At 39.6% G+C, this 13,500-nt stretch overlaps 1 protein-coding gene across 1 annotated transcript in view; it reads left to right on the top strand.

Annotated features, from left to right (window-relative positions):
* The window catches only part of LOC129147986 (zona pellucida-like domain-containing protein 1), a 45,836-nt gene that overhangs the window by 8,760 nt on the left and 23,576 nt on the right, over positions 1-13,500 (top strand). The window contains exon 3 of the mRNA XM_054712151.1: positions 11,078-11,298. Within this exon, the coding sequence (XP_054568126.1) occupies positions 11,078-11,298 (221 nt within the window). The remainder of the gene's footprint in view (positions 1-11,077; positions 11,299-13,500) is intronic.

Here is a 13,500-nt window from a genome sequence, read left to right as displayed (position 1 = left end):
CTGATAAGGATGTAAAGAAAATTGGTGTAGCTGCTATGGAAAACAGAATGGAGGTTTTTTTTTTTTTTTTTAATTTAAAATAGAACCACCATATTATGTAGTAATTCTACTTCTGGGTGTATACTTGAAAGAAACAAAATCACAATGTAAAAGAGATATCTGCACCCTCATGTTTATTGCAGCATTATTTAAAATAGCTAAGACATGGAAAAACCTAAGTGTGCATCAACAGATGAGTGGATAAAGAAGTTTTGATATCTATCTATTTCTATATCATCTATATCTATATCTATATCTATATCTATATCTATATCTACCTATATCTATACATACATACAATGGAATACTATCTTATCTAATAAAAGAGAAACATGCAAATTGACCGTACCTCTACTATACCCACAAGCCATGCCCACCAGCCAATCAGGAGCTAGAATGCAAATTAACCCAACCAAGATGGCGGTGGCCATGGAGCTGGAGCAAGCAGGAGGCTTGGGTTGCTCCCAGCGATGGAGGAAGCCAAGCTTCCCCCACCCTGACCTGCCCTGGGCTCCGCTCAAGGCTACAAAGTTTCAATTATAGAAGATAGATAAATTCCAGATACCTGCTTCCAGCCTATGCTTGGGTTGCTGGGGGGTGTGGCCATCCTGCAAACCAACACAGGCACCTTGCCCAGGCTACCCCATGCCCCAAGGGAACCCCCACCCTGATCCGGGTTATCCTTCAGGGCAAATCAGCCAGCCACCACCCATGCACCAGGCCTCTATCCTATCTAATAAAAAGATAATATGCAAATCGACTGTCACTCCAACATATGAGATGGCTGCCCCCATGTGGTCAAAGATGGCTGCCCCCATGTGGACACAAGATGGCTGCCACAAGATGGCCAGCAGGGGAGAGCAGTTGGGAGGAACCAGACCTCCAAGGGAGGGCAGTTGTGGGCAATCAGGCCAGCAGGGGAGGGCAATTGGGACGGACCAAGTCTGCAAGGGAGGGAAATTGGGGGCGATCAAGCCTGCAGGGAAGGGCAATTGGGGGGGACCAAGGCCTGCAGGAGAAAGCAGTTGAGGGGACCAGGCCTGCAGGGGAGGGCAGTTTTGGGGGACCCAGGCCTGCAGGGAAAACAGTTAGGGGCAGTGAGGGTGGCAGGGGAAGGCAGTTAGGGGTGACTGGGTCAGCAGGGGAGGGCAGTTGGGGGGAACCAGGCCTGTAGGAGAGGGCAGTTGGGGGTGACCAGTCTAGCATAGGAGGGCAGTTAGGGGTGACTAGGCCAGCGGGGGAGGGCAGTTAGGGGCAATCGGGCTGGCAGGAGAGCAGTTAGGCATCAATCAGCCTGGCAGGGGAGTGGTTAGGGGGTGATCAGGCTGGCAGTCAGAAGTGGTTAGGGGCAATAAGGAAGGCAGGCAGACAAGCAGTTGGGAGCCAGCAGTCCTGGATTGTGAGAGGGATGTCCGACTGCCCAGATTGGGCCTAAACGGGCAGTCAGACATCCCTCAAGGGGTCCCAGATTGGAGAGGGTGCAGGCTGAGCTGAGGGACACCCCCACCCCCGTGCACGAATTTCATGCACTGAGCCTCTAGTTCATTTATAAAAAAGGAAGAAAATCCTGACATTTGTGACAACATAGATGAACCCTAAGGACATTGTGCTAAGTGAAATAAGTCAGACAGAGAAAGACAAACAGGCAAATACTGTATGATCTCACTTATGTGTGGAATCTTAAAAAAACACATAAAAAGAGACTAGATTTGTGGTAATGAGAGGTGCGAGTGGAGGGTGAGAGAATTGGATGAAGGGTGATTAAAAAGTACAAACTCCCAGTTACACAATAAGTAAGTTCTGGGATGTCATGTACAATATAGTAATGATAGCTAAGTAAAATCTAAAAGTTCTCATCACAAGGAAACAAACATTTAAATGAATACTAGTGTTCCACAGGAAATAAAAGAGAGAATTACCTATTTAATCAATATAATTCATGGGTGGGTCAAGCAAAATGAACTGTCTGGTTTTGTGTTAGGCTTTGCTTAACCTTTGCAATGTTCTGTACCCCCAAACAAAGTAGGAGCAAATCTATACTAATAAAAGCCTAGGTGGTCCTCATGCGTGACTTCATCATAAGATGGCCACCACTAGATGGCCACCACAGAGATGGCCATCACAAAGATAGCTGCCACAAAGATGGCTACTACAAGATGGCTGCCACAAGATGGCCGTGCGCACCTGGGGGGCCCATGGCTCTGCGTGGTGTGGAGGAGGCTGGTCCTGGTGGAGGACACGGATTACAGCAGAGAAGGGCAGTTGGGGGCCATCAGGCCAGCAGGGTGGGCAGTTGGGAGCCATCAGGCTAGCAGGGGAGGGCAGTTGGGGGCGATCAGGCTAGCAGGGGAGCAGTTAGGCATCAAAAAGGCTGGCAGGGGAGCAGTTAGGGGGCGATCAGGCTGGCAGGCAGAAGCAGTTAGGGGAAATCAGGCAGGCAGATAGGCAAGTGGTTAGGAGCCAGCAGTCCCAGATTGTGAGAGGGATGTCCGGCCACCAGTTAGGCCTGGTCCCTGTGGGCCTAACTGGCAGTCGGACATCCCCCAAGGAGTCCCAGATTGGAGAGAGTGCAGGCCAGGCTGAGGGACTGCCACCCCCCCATGCACGAATTTCATGCACTGAGCCTCTAGTAATGTAATAATTACCCTAGAGAGTATGTTCTGGATCTCTGTGTAGATAAGAAAGACCAGTTCTCCTGCCTTCTTCCTCTGTAGTGGTGTTTTGGTCTCAAGTTGTGAAGAGTTTGCCTGCTTCCACTGTGCACCTGTGACTGCAATTACTGCACCCGATGAGGCAGAAGAACTGATCCAGGCAGCGATTGCTGATCACATCCTGATTAATCTACAGTGATAAAGTGCAGTGGAGAGAAGAGCAATTAGTCAGCAAGTTCAGTGGCTGAATAATTCAGTCCCTACCCTTTTTTACTTTAATAACAAAGTTCTTTATTGAATGAATTTTTCACTTTCTCTGCTTGTAGAAGCAAAACCCATATGCTTTTTTTTTTCTTCCTGAAAAAGATGACCAAGCTCCTCTGGTTTGGGGAAGCTAGTGTGGGTATACATGTGCAAAGTTTGCCTCAGTGTTCCTACAACACTGAAACAACAGCTTGCATTTGCTAACGAGAAACAGATGTGAAAAACTGAGATGGCAAGAAACCTGTTCAATATAGAGAGGAAACCTGAAATTTCTAATCCACTTTAAATTCTTCATCAGCTGCTGGCATTTCATGTAGATGAAATATCAATACCCCTTCAGGACTTCTTGCTCTTTTAGCAACAAAACCTCAATATTGTATAAAAACTTAAGAGGAATAGTAACTTTAAAAAAATGAGTTAAAGCAACATATATAGCATCTGTTCTCTAAGCAGTTCTGTTTATGTAATGCCAAATATTGCTGCTCTCCTCTTACAGGAATAGAAACAGAAATGGCATATCAATTACTCTTTAATCTGCTTAAATGGTATACATTAGTTTTGGGATGCCTACAAGGAAGTAAATTGTTTCCAGGTAAGGTTTCTATGGCAATACAATGTGATTCACTCCAGCATACAGAAAAGGCTCCTCCTATTAGATTGGAGAGATTTTGGTTCATACTGTCAATTTTAAACCAATGCTACTATGAACCATGGATACAGGTGCAATAATATTTATGCGAATACCTGCATCTGAACCGCACAGAGCCTCCATCTGCTCACAATAGACTCACCTATCCTCCCCCCATGTCTCTGACCATAGTTTCAGAGAGTGCCCAGGGCATAGCTGCCCTTTGAGGTGGACTATCTCCTTCCTTCAGTTATTAAACTGCTATGGTTTGTTGAATGGAGTAGAGGTGGGGGTAGGAGAAGACAAATCCTATTCCCAAGTTTGTTTGATACATTGCCACCTGAGCACTAGAATGGACTTATTTGGGCTAAGTCTCACAAAGTTTTTCATGAATCTTTGTTCACTGAGATTCAAATCAGCTAGTTCCTCAGGAAGAAAGTCAGATGAAACACATCTATCTGCTTCATGACTCATTCTCTCTGTCTCTCTCCTGTCCCTTATCCTATAAATTTCTCCCTTATGAGCATGTGAATCATACAAATAGATAATACATATTTGGTGGGAGTATTTGATCTCACCAGACAGAATCTACCTAAGGGTTATCTTCTGCCCAGTCAAAATATATACTTGTGATTAAGGAACTCAACTGGTTAAATAAAAGACTTGAGACTTTGGCCTCACCAGGGAGCCTGTGCGGAATGCACAAATCAGGCCCCACACAGATCTACTGAATCAGAATCTGCATTTTAATAAGACTCTAGTAATACATATGCACAGTAACATATAAAAAAGTGCCAGTTAGACATGGTACTCATAATGATTTGTTAGCTCTGTGTTGCGACATAGCCATGGTGCTTATGTCAACTTCAGAGGCTGTCATGCACTTGCTTGCTACTAATGACAATATGGATTAACAAATCTATCACTATTAATGGGAAGTGATTTTTTTAAAAAAACAACTCATTAATAATGAGGGAAGATAATTAGTCTCTAAGACTAATGCATTTAAAAAAGGTTAAGTAATTAAACAAATAATGAAAAACCATTATATTCATATTATTTAACGGGTTGAATTTTCTTAATTAGAAGTCAGAATGTACCTGACATTAAGGATTTGAATTTTCATCTAAAACTCTGAAAACAGGAATCATCTCAGGCAGTTGGCAGAATACAGATAGGAAATACGAGCTACAGATGGACAGTCTAGACAAACCCCTATTAATTGTGCACATTTTTTTTTTGTCTGTGAATCTTAGGACTTGATATTAAAAAGTTAGAAACCATGCATGCTGTTTGTGAAATAATTGAATCAAGTATATTTTAATAAACATTTGCTGAGTATTTCTTAGGCACTCTGGGGAAACTCAGAGCTTTCAATGAGTTCATAATTTAGCAAGAAAGTAAATATTCATTTCTAGATATAATGTAAGCAATATAGTAGACTCAGCTAAAGTGATGTGGAGAATCATTATGTTCCATCAGGGAAATGAGGAAAAGTCTCATTAAAGGACAATGTAGAAATAATTATTTTGTTCTCAGCCTATTTCTCTTCTTATCTGAATGCTCTCTTGGGCAGTTCACCTATTGTTATTGCTTATTATTGACATCTTGAGTATTTGATGATTCTTAATTTTATATTTTTTTCTCTGTTCTATTCTCCAAACATTAAACTCATATTTCCTACTACCTGCTGTATATTTCTGCTTGAATGTCCCATATGTACCCCCAACCTCTCAAAAACTGAGCTTATCTTTTTCCTTCCTGTATTCCTTACTTCAGGAAATAATGTACTCAGTCATGAAAGCTAGTATCAGTTCGACATTCCTTTCTCTTAATGCCATCTTTTATTCAACTTTTTATAGAATTTAGCCAGTTAGAACTATTTTATTTTTCCCCAACAATTCTTTCCAAATGCCTCTATTCTACCAAACATGGTTGTATATTACATGGTATACAGACCTCTATTGTATCATTATCGGGCTGCATTATAATTGTCTGGCTTTCTTCTATCTTCTTTACTCAACCATAATCTCCTTGTAGTAAAGGAATCTTGTTAATGTCTTTATCTTCAGAGTCCAGCACAGAGACTGATACATAATATGTAAACAGTACATACTTTGCTTGAATTTGTTGTTGACATGAAGTAGTATGTAGTTTAGATCTTGAAATTAGGAGAACTTATTTAAAGGGGTGGCACTGATTTTGTGTTTTCAACTCCTGTTCCTGTGCAACCCATTCTTTTATTATTATGCACTGACCCCCAAGATTGCTTTTTATACAGAATTTTATATTTTTATATAATTGGTGAAGGAACATTTTGAGCCACTGTGCTAACTACAAGCTGACAGCCCAATTTGGGGGTGTTACCATGTTTGCTTGTATTGCAGAATATGTGTGTGTAAATTATTTGAATAATTGCATTGATCTGCACTCTTATTATTCCAGGTAATAATAAAAAATGTTAAAATAAATATTCTGACATTAGTGAAAGGAAATGTTCTCAAACTTAAAAGTATTGACATGAGTTGAAAGTCATTCTGTCTATCACCAGCTAGGAATACTTAGCCTCATTCAGATGCTGTTCGTTTTAAGCCAGTTGAATATGCAATTGTTGAGAACAAGAACAAAGTTAGATATACTTATTGGATATGTGAATGATATGCTGAAAATATATTGTCAGTAATTATGTCTAAAAGGAAAAGTATAATTAGGTGTTCTAGGAATGGAACTTTATTGTGGATAAAGAAGTAAAGTGATATATTTAAAAATCTTCATTGTTGAGAGTATTATAGATGTCCCCTCTTTTTCCTCCAAGAATTGGATCCATCCCCTCTTGACTCCCATTTACATGGCAACCATATTCTATGAACTCCTAATCAGAACACCTTTTTATATGTAGATAGATGGTTGACAGTGTGATAGTATATTTAAAATGTAATAATTTTTAAAAATCTGAAACAAATTCATGTCTGATTCATAGGTGAAAGGAGTGCAGAACATTTCTCTAACCTGAATTCAATGAAATACTGTATTTTTAAAATTTCTATGAAAGGGTTGGCTTGGATAAAGTATCAAGGGGAAAATTCCATTTTGGCAACATAATGGCACATAAATTCTGTAAGCAGGCCTGCCATCTTAGACATACTTGGTATCTTTAAACACAAAACACTAAAAATCCAACATCTAAAGGCATTTATTCATTGATTTTTGTTGTTGTTTAATATTCAAGTATTGTCCCAAGCGGTGTCACAATTCAGGCCAGGGATTGAACAATAAGAAGAAGTCTCAAAAAAATTAATTATTGAGAGCAACTGTTATTCAGTATCTCAAAAAAATTTTACCTGCCTTTGTCAGAAATTGCCCATTGGCAGCTTGAAATAACTTACCCCCACCCCCAGAGCCTCACAAATGGACAAATTGTGCTGAATGGATGTCTTTAGTATCTACAATCAGAAAAAGATGTATTCCTTGGAAGAGGCAGTGAAAAGTCTTTAGAAAACTGGGTTAGGATGGATTTGAACAGATCCTTTTCTTACACTGCAAAATGCCTTTAGTTTGTTATCATATCTCCATGTGGGATCAGCCTGTAGCAAATTCAGTTCCATTGCAGGGGCTACACCTCTTCAGTGATAAAGCAGAAAAAAGAAGGGAGCTCTAGATCTGGACAAAGTAATCACCGCCATTTGTAAAGCTATTGTAAACATCAATAAATTCCTCTGAAGCAAAGGTGATAAAACTCAAGTCTTCAGTTGCTTTAAGCTAAGAAGAATGGTATTTCTCTTTTGTAATATTTAATGATATGTATTCACTTAGATACATTTATGACATGCCAAATAATGCAATGATGCTTGCTCTCTATTTCCCTGGGCATAAAGAGTTCCTAGTGAACCCTCTAATAGCTGAGGATTTGATGTGACATTCAGGTAGACATTGCGTTATTTTACAGAGACAGTTTTCTACATAAAGGTTTCCGGTGATCTTGCCTGCACGTTTGCCACTTGCTCTCATTCCCTGCCATTTCTTCCTTTGCATTTTAAATCCTAATGAAAACTGAACTCTCCAGCTCCAACCAGAGCCTATTGCACACTGGTGTCATTATTGACACTGTCCCCTCCATGTTACACGTTTTTCACTCTGTGCAGCTAACTCCTATTGATACGTCAAAATTCAGCTCAATGCCATCTTCTCTAGGAGGCCGCTTCTAACCAGTGGGTCTGGGTGAGGCTCACTTTCTATGCCACCCCACCTCTCTGCCCAGTCCTTCTGATACTGTGGGTCACGTCTACCTCCCCTTATGGACTGTGATCCACTTGACAACAAGGACCACTGCTTTGTAAATCCTCAGTGCGGTCTCTGGCTCCAGCACTGTATGTAATTGATTAATTAATTCATTGAACACTCACTGGAGCACATTGATGAATATCATAACTTCCTGCTTTCCAGGACTTTCAGTTTAATGAAAAGACAAATATACAATACATATATGACTCTAAGGCAACATAACAGCTTAGAACAGAGTGGAATAAATTAGATTGGGAATCATGGATGTCTTTGGGAAAAGGACAATGAAATCTGAGACCTGAAGGAAGAATAGGAGTTTCTCAGACAAAGGCTGGGGGTAGGAGTAGAATCTCAAGCAGAGGATAGAGCACATACTGAAGGCCTTGTGTATAAAACCTGTCATAGGGCTTTAAAAAGGCTTGATTTAGGTTATCAAGGAATACTTCACATACAATACCATACAGTTCTCAGGGTACACCTTGAAATTTTAACATGAACATATGCTCATGCAATCACTACCCAGATTAAGATAAAGAACATTTTCATCACCCCTTAAATTTGTTCTTATTTCTTCTATTCTAGGCAGCTCCGCTCCAGGAGGTAACCACTATTCTGGCTTCTATCAGTCTTAGTAATGCTTTTAAAGAATTGAGAGAAGTTCAGTGAAACAAATGTAGGGACCAAGGGGGATAGTAAAGAGCGGGGAATGCAGAGGCAGGTGGGCGGCAGAGCATAAGATCACAGAGAGGCTTGAGGACCAGGTTCAAGATGTGGACTTTTGACCCAAGTCAGTAAGCTATGGAAGATCTGAGCAAGGAGGTGAGATGATTGGATTCATGTATTAATGGCTGTGTTAATGAGAGGGGTTAAGAGTGGAAATAAAGGGACCAGCTAGGGAGTTAATATAGTATTACAGGGGGTAAGGTAATAGTAGCAAGGGCCAAGGAATATCCTGAGGATGGAGAAATATCAATAGATTGAAGATACATTTTGAAGTTAGTAGGCACTCACTAAACCTTTGTTAAAATTAACTCTATTCTTTTAGTAAAGAGCATCACTTAATAGCCATGTTGGCATTTAAACAGTTAATGTTGCTGAAGGCTAATAGAGATGCTGTCTCAACTGAAAGTTGTAATTATTATTTTCTATGTTAATAAAGTGTACTTCATAATGAATTCATTTTCTTTTTCTATCTGCAAGGGGAATATTGCTTGAATTTTTCCATAATAACTAGCCGAATATTGCCTTTTGGCCATGAAAAAAAGGTTTTCTTTGTTTTGTAAAGAGTTTAAAATTATTATCAAACATAGGAGTTTCCATATTGACTTATTCAGATACTCAAAATAGGATTCACTTTGCCAGCAAAAAAAAAAAAGTGTAGAGAATAAATACTCCAAAGAAATATGCCATTGAACACCTCTACCCTTGTATTAGAATTGAAGTATTTAAGGAAATTAATTCTATGCCAAAAATCCCTGAATAACATTTACTTTTTCTTAGGTGAACATCCTATCATTTAACTAAAATATTTTTAATTTGCTTGTATTCTTTTTTTGAGCAATCAATTGCATTTCTCCACATAGCCTACTCTGATTTTTTTTGTGTTAACAGTCTGGAAACCTGATGCATGCTTTGGATTCTTTATCAAAGTGGTAAAACAGAGTGTTAAAAAGTGGCAAGGTAACTGCATTAGTTTCCTAGAGCTGCCCTAATTAAATTCCACAAGCGGGGTCATTAAAACATTGGAAATGTATTTTCTTACAATTCTGGAAGTCAGAAGTCCAAAATCAAGGTGTCAGCAGAGTTATGCTTCCTCTGAGGCTCTGAATATAATCCTTCCTTTCCTCTTCCTAGCTTCCGGCGGTGGTTTGCTGGCAATCTTTGGCACTCCTTGGCTTATGGAAGCCAATTCTCTGTCTTCACATGATGTTTCCTCTGTGTTTCTGTGTCTTCACACCAGTCATATTGGATTAGAGACCCCCCTACTCCAGTATGACCTCAGCTAAACTACTTATATCTGAATAACCCTCTTTCCAAATAAGGTCACAATCTGAGGTACTGGGGTTTAGGGCACAATTCAACTTTTAACAGTTACCAAAACCAATAAAAGTAAATGCCTTTGCCTCTGGCAAATTACCTCGCAGGAAACCTCTTCATTTTCTGCATATATTTTCTTCATTACACGTAGAAAAATAACAAAATAGAGATATGAAAAGCTTGTGTGTGTGTGTGTGTGTGTGTGTGTACCTCTATAAACCTAGAATGGATCCCATCACTGCTAACCCACAGTCATGGAAAACTGTGCAAATTGTGTTTAACATTTCCATGCCTAGTTCCTTTTATTTTTTTTTTATATATTTTTTTATTTATTTTTTACAGAGAGGAAGGGAGAGGGATAGAGAGTTGGAAACATCGATGAGAGAGAAACATCGATCAGCTGCCTCCTGCACACCTCCCACTGGGGATGTGCTCGCAACCAAGGTACATGCCCTTGACCGGAATCGAACCTGGGACCTTTCAGTCCGCAGGCCGACGCTCTATCCACTGAGCCAAACCAGTCAGGGCCCTGGTTCCTTTTATTGAGGCATAGTGATTGGCAAACTTTTCTTTGACTAGTCTATGCATATTTTTGCCATATCAGAATACTATTTTTCATTTTCTTACCCTATTGGAATTTAATATAGGTAAAACAAATTGGGATTCTAATGAATGGTTTTTGTTTCTACATCCTGGATAAGATAGGTTACAAAATATCAAAGTTCTTAACAATTTGGGCTTAGGATGGATTTTAACTGTTTCTTCCTTATGATGGGAACATACATCAGGTGGTGAGCCTCACTACTCTAGATAGGAGATCTGAATAATTCAGTTACTTTAGCTATGAATTTCCTCAGTAACCTGATTTTTTTCCTACTAAATTCTCTAATCATTTGATAATACCCAACCAACATTTAACACACATCTACTATGAGGGAAACAGAGATAAACTAATCCTATACCTAAAGATCACTCCCTGAATAAGTAAATCAAGGATTGTTTTCCTGGCTCCTTTTCTTCTATACCTTTCACTTTGGATTATGGTGTATTCAAATACAGGAATGAGTTAAACAGATTGAGAGGGCAAATAAATATGTCAGGGGATGTTAAAGTCATTCTTATATCCTCTACTGTGTTTTTATGACTTATATTTGTTTTTTATGTATTTTAATTTCAGCTGAAAGAGACATCAGTGTCTACTGTGGGGTGCAGGCCATTACAATGAAGATTAATTTTTGCACAGTACTTTTCTCCGGTTATTCTGAAACAGATCTTGCCCTGAACGGAAGGCATGGGGATTCCCACTGCAGGGGGTTCATCAATAACAACACCTTTCCTGCTGTGGTTATTTTCATCATCAATCTCAGCACCTTGGAGGGCTGTGGCAATAACTTAGTGGTAAGATTCGTGTAAAATAGTGTGCTGGGTTTGAGGTCATAACTGAAAAAAAAAATCCCTTTCCATGAAATAACCAGAAGTTCAATCTATCTTTCAAGAGAAAATTCCAATAAAACTGAACAAATCACTTTCCTTTGCCTGCTTGAGGCTTCTGCTCCCAAACATACAATTTTATTTTTCAAAAATGGTTTTCTTTATTGTAGCCAGGCAGTTGAGGGGCCTGAGATGGGCTGTGCTACTCTAAGCAACATTATTTTGTGTGAATGACATTGATGAATATTTCTCTCCAGTTTGTCATTAGCTACATTCCTCATGCTTTTTATGGAAGCATCTTATCATAGAGAAATTATTTGTTCCAGTGAATTTGGCAATGAATCCCTTGGCCTATTGCTTCTTAGTGACCTCATTCAGAAAGAAAGATGAAGTATAGAAGGGAATTTTTAGAATTGTCTAGGTTTTTTGTTTAACAATGAATAATTCACACCAATGTTTTATAAAAGAGGGCTGTCAGCATATCCAGTGTGAAATTCTTCATTGTGTGAGGCTGTCCTTTGAATTTCATAATGCTTATCATTCCCAATCTTACCCATGAAATCCCAGTAGCACTCTTTCTAGTCATTGAGAATATCAAAACATCACTTCAAATATCTCCACCCAGAATAAGAACTACTAGTATGAGTCTATGCTGTCCCTTTACTTATTCATGCATTGAACACCAAAAATAGAATTGAATAAACCATTGACTCTACTGGGAATTAAAATTAATTGAAGTAAAAATGTTATGATCTGGAGAGAGTTACACTGATATTCATTTTGTACTGTTTTTTTTTTTTTTCATTTTGCTTATTTAAATACAATATTATTTGTTGGAGAGTGGGAATTTTTGAGCATGCTTCCAGAGAGGCCGTGGACTGTGCCCCATATAGAATTGTCAGTGCTGACACCAGGCCAGGCCTTGAGATATGGTCTCATGGCCCCTTCCCAGCACGTAGGCCTTCTTTCACAGAACACTCAGCTTTCTGAATAACAGGATGACCCTGTGAATAACATGGTCGTCATTGGCATGATCCTGACGTTGCTTGGGAAAAACTGTTTTGTTTTGGGTTACTTGTTCTGCAAAAACCGGATGTGGTTAATGTGCTTAAAAGCAGTCCTACACAAAGGGTGGCTGCTGCTCTCTGGTCTCCCTGCGTGGAGAATGGCAGAGCAGTCTCCCAGCTAGTCATTTGGCCCGGCCAGCCGGCTAATAAAGGCTCCCTAAATTTTAATTTGGTCTGGGCTCCAGTGTTCATTCACTCGCATCCACTCCACAACATTATTGATAAATCCTAGCAAAGACAAAAGTGAACTATGATGAGCAAGGTCACTTAGCCTAGTGAAGAAAGAGAAATTGGCTTTTCCTCTTCATAAATTATTGTTTGGGATTATGGAGGAGGCTTGCTTATTCTGAGGGCAGAGTTTCTAAGATTTGGTGAGAGAGAACAATAGGAAAGAGAGTCCTTTATCTCCTACCAGGGGTCAGCTAGAATATTGTGCCCATGACCATCCTAATCCCACAGCTTGAGTATTGTTGACACTTTATTAAAAAACATTTATTCATCTCTCTGAGTTGTGTGCAGAGAGGTTATTAAGTGGCCTAAGGGGCAATGGTGCAGGTTGATTATTACATGTCTGTTTCCTGGTGGAGAGAGCAAGTCCATGTGGAGAGCCCCAGCCTTTGCTCTCCCCCCACCACACCCCAAGGCCTTCCTTCACTAAGCTATCTTCTCTGGATTAGTCTTGCCCTGCTGCCTACAGAACAATTCAGGTAAAATTCCAGGCAAAGCATGTGTGTGTGTTTCACAGACAGAACTGGTATTTTAGTGAGAAGTCAGATAAGTGGTGAGAGGAGAGGAAAATCTGCTTGTTTTCTGATTTTGTCTTTGATGTCACCAATGTTGGAATCTATTCCAAAGATAATCCTTCATGGAAAAAATTAAGTAGACTAGTTATTACTTGAATTTGAATCAAAGTGTTCATAATGATTCTGGCTCTGTTCATGAATTATTAGCACATTAGCTTTGCCCATGTGCTCCTAGGGTCATGTATACCTAAAGTTTATTCTTTTGTCCAAAATTAACTGACAGGTTTCCATAATATCTGCTAAAAATATTTATTGAGTGTCATATAGATATTTGACATAGTGAAAGAGGCTGCATTCCT

The sequence above is a fragment of the Eptesicus fuscus genome, chromosome 3 (genome assembly GCF_027574615.1).
Source record: "Eptesicus fuscus isolate TK198812 chromosome 3, DD_ASM_mEF_20220401, whole genome shotgun sequence".
Classification (NCBI taxonomy): domain Eukaryota; kingdom Metazoa; phylum Chordata; class Mammalia; order Chiroptera; family Vespertilionidae; genus Eptesicus; species Eptesicus fuscus.
The sequence above is the reverse complement of the archived record's forward strand: the minus strand, read 5'-3'. Positions and strand labels throughout refer to the sequence as shown.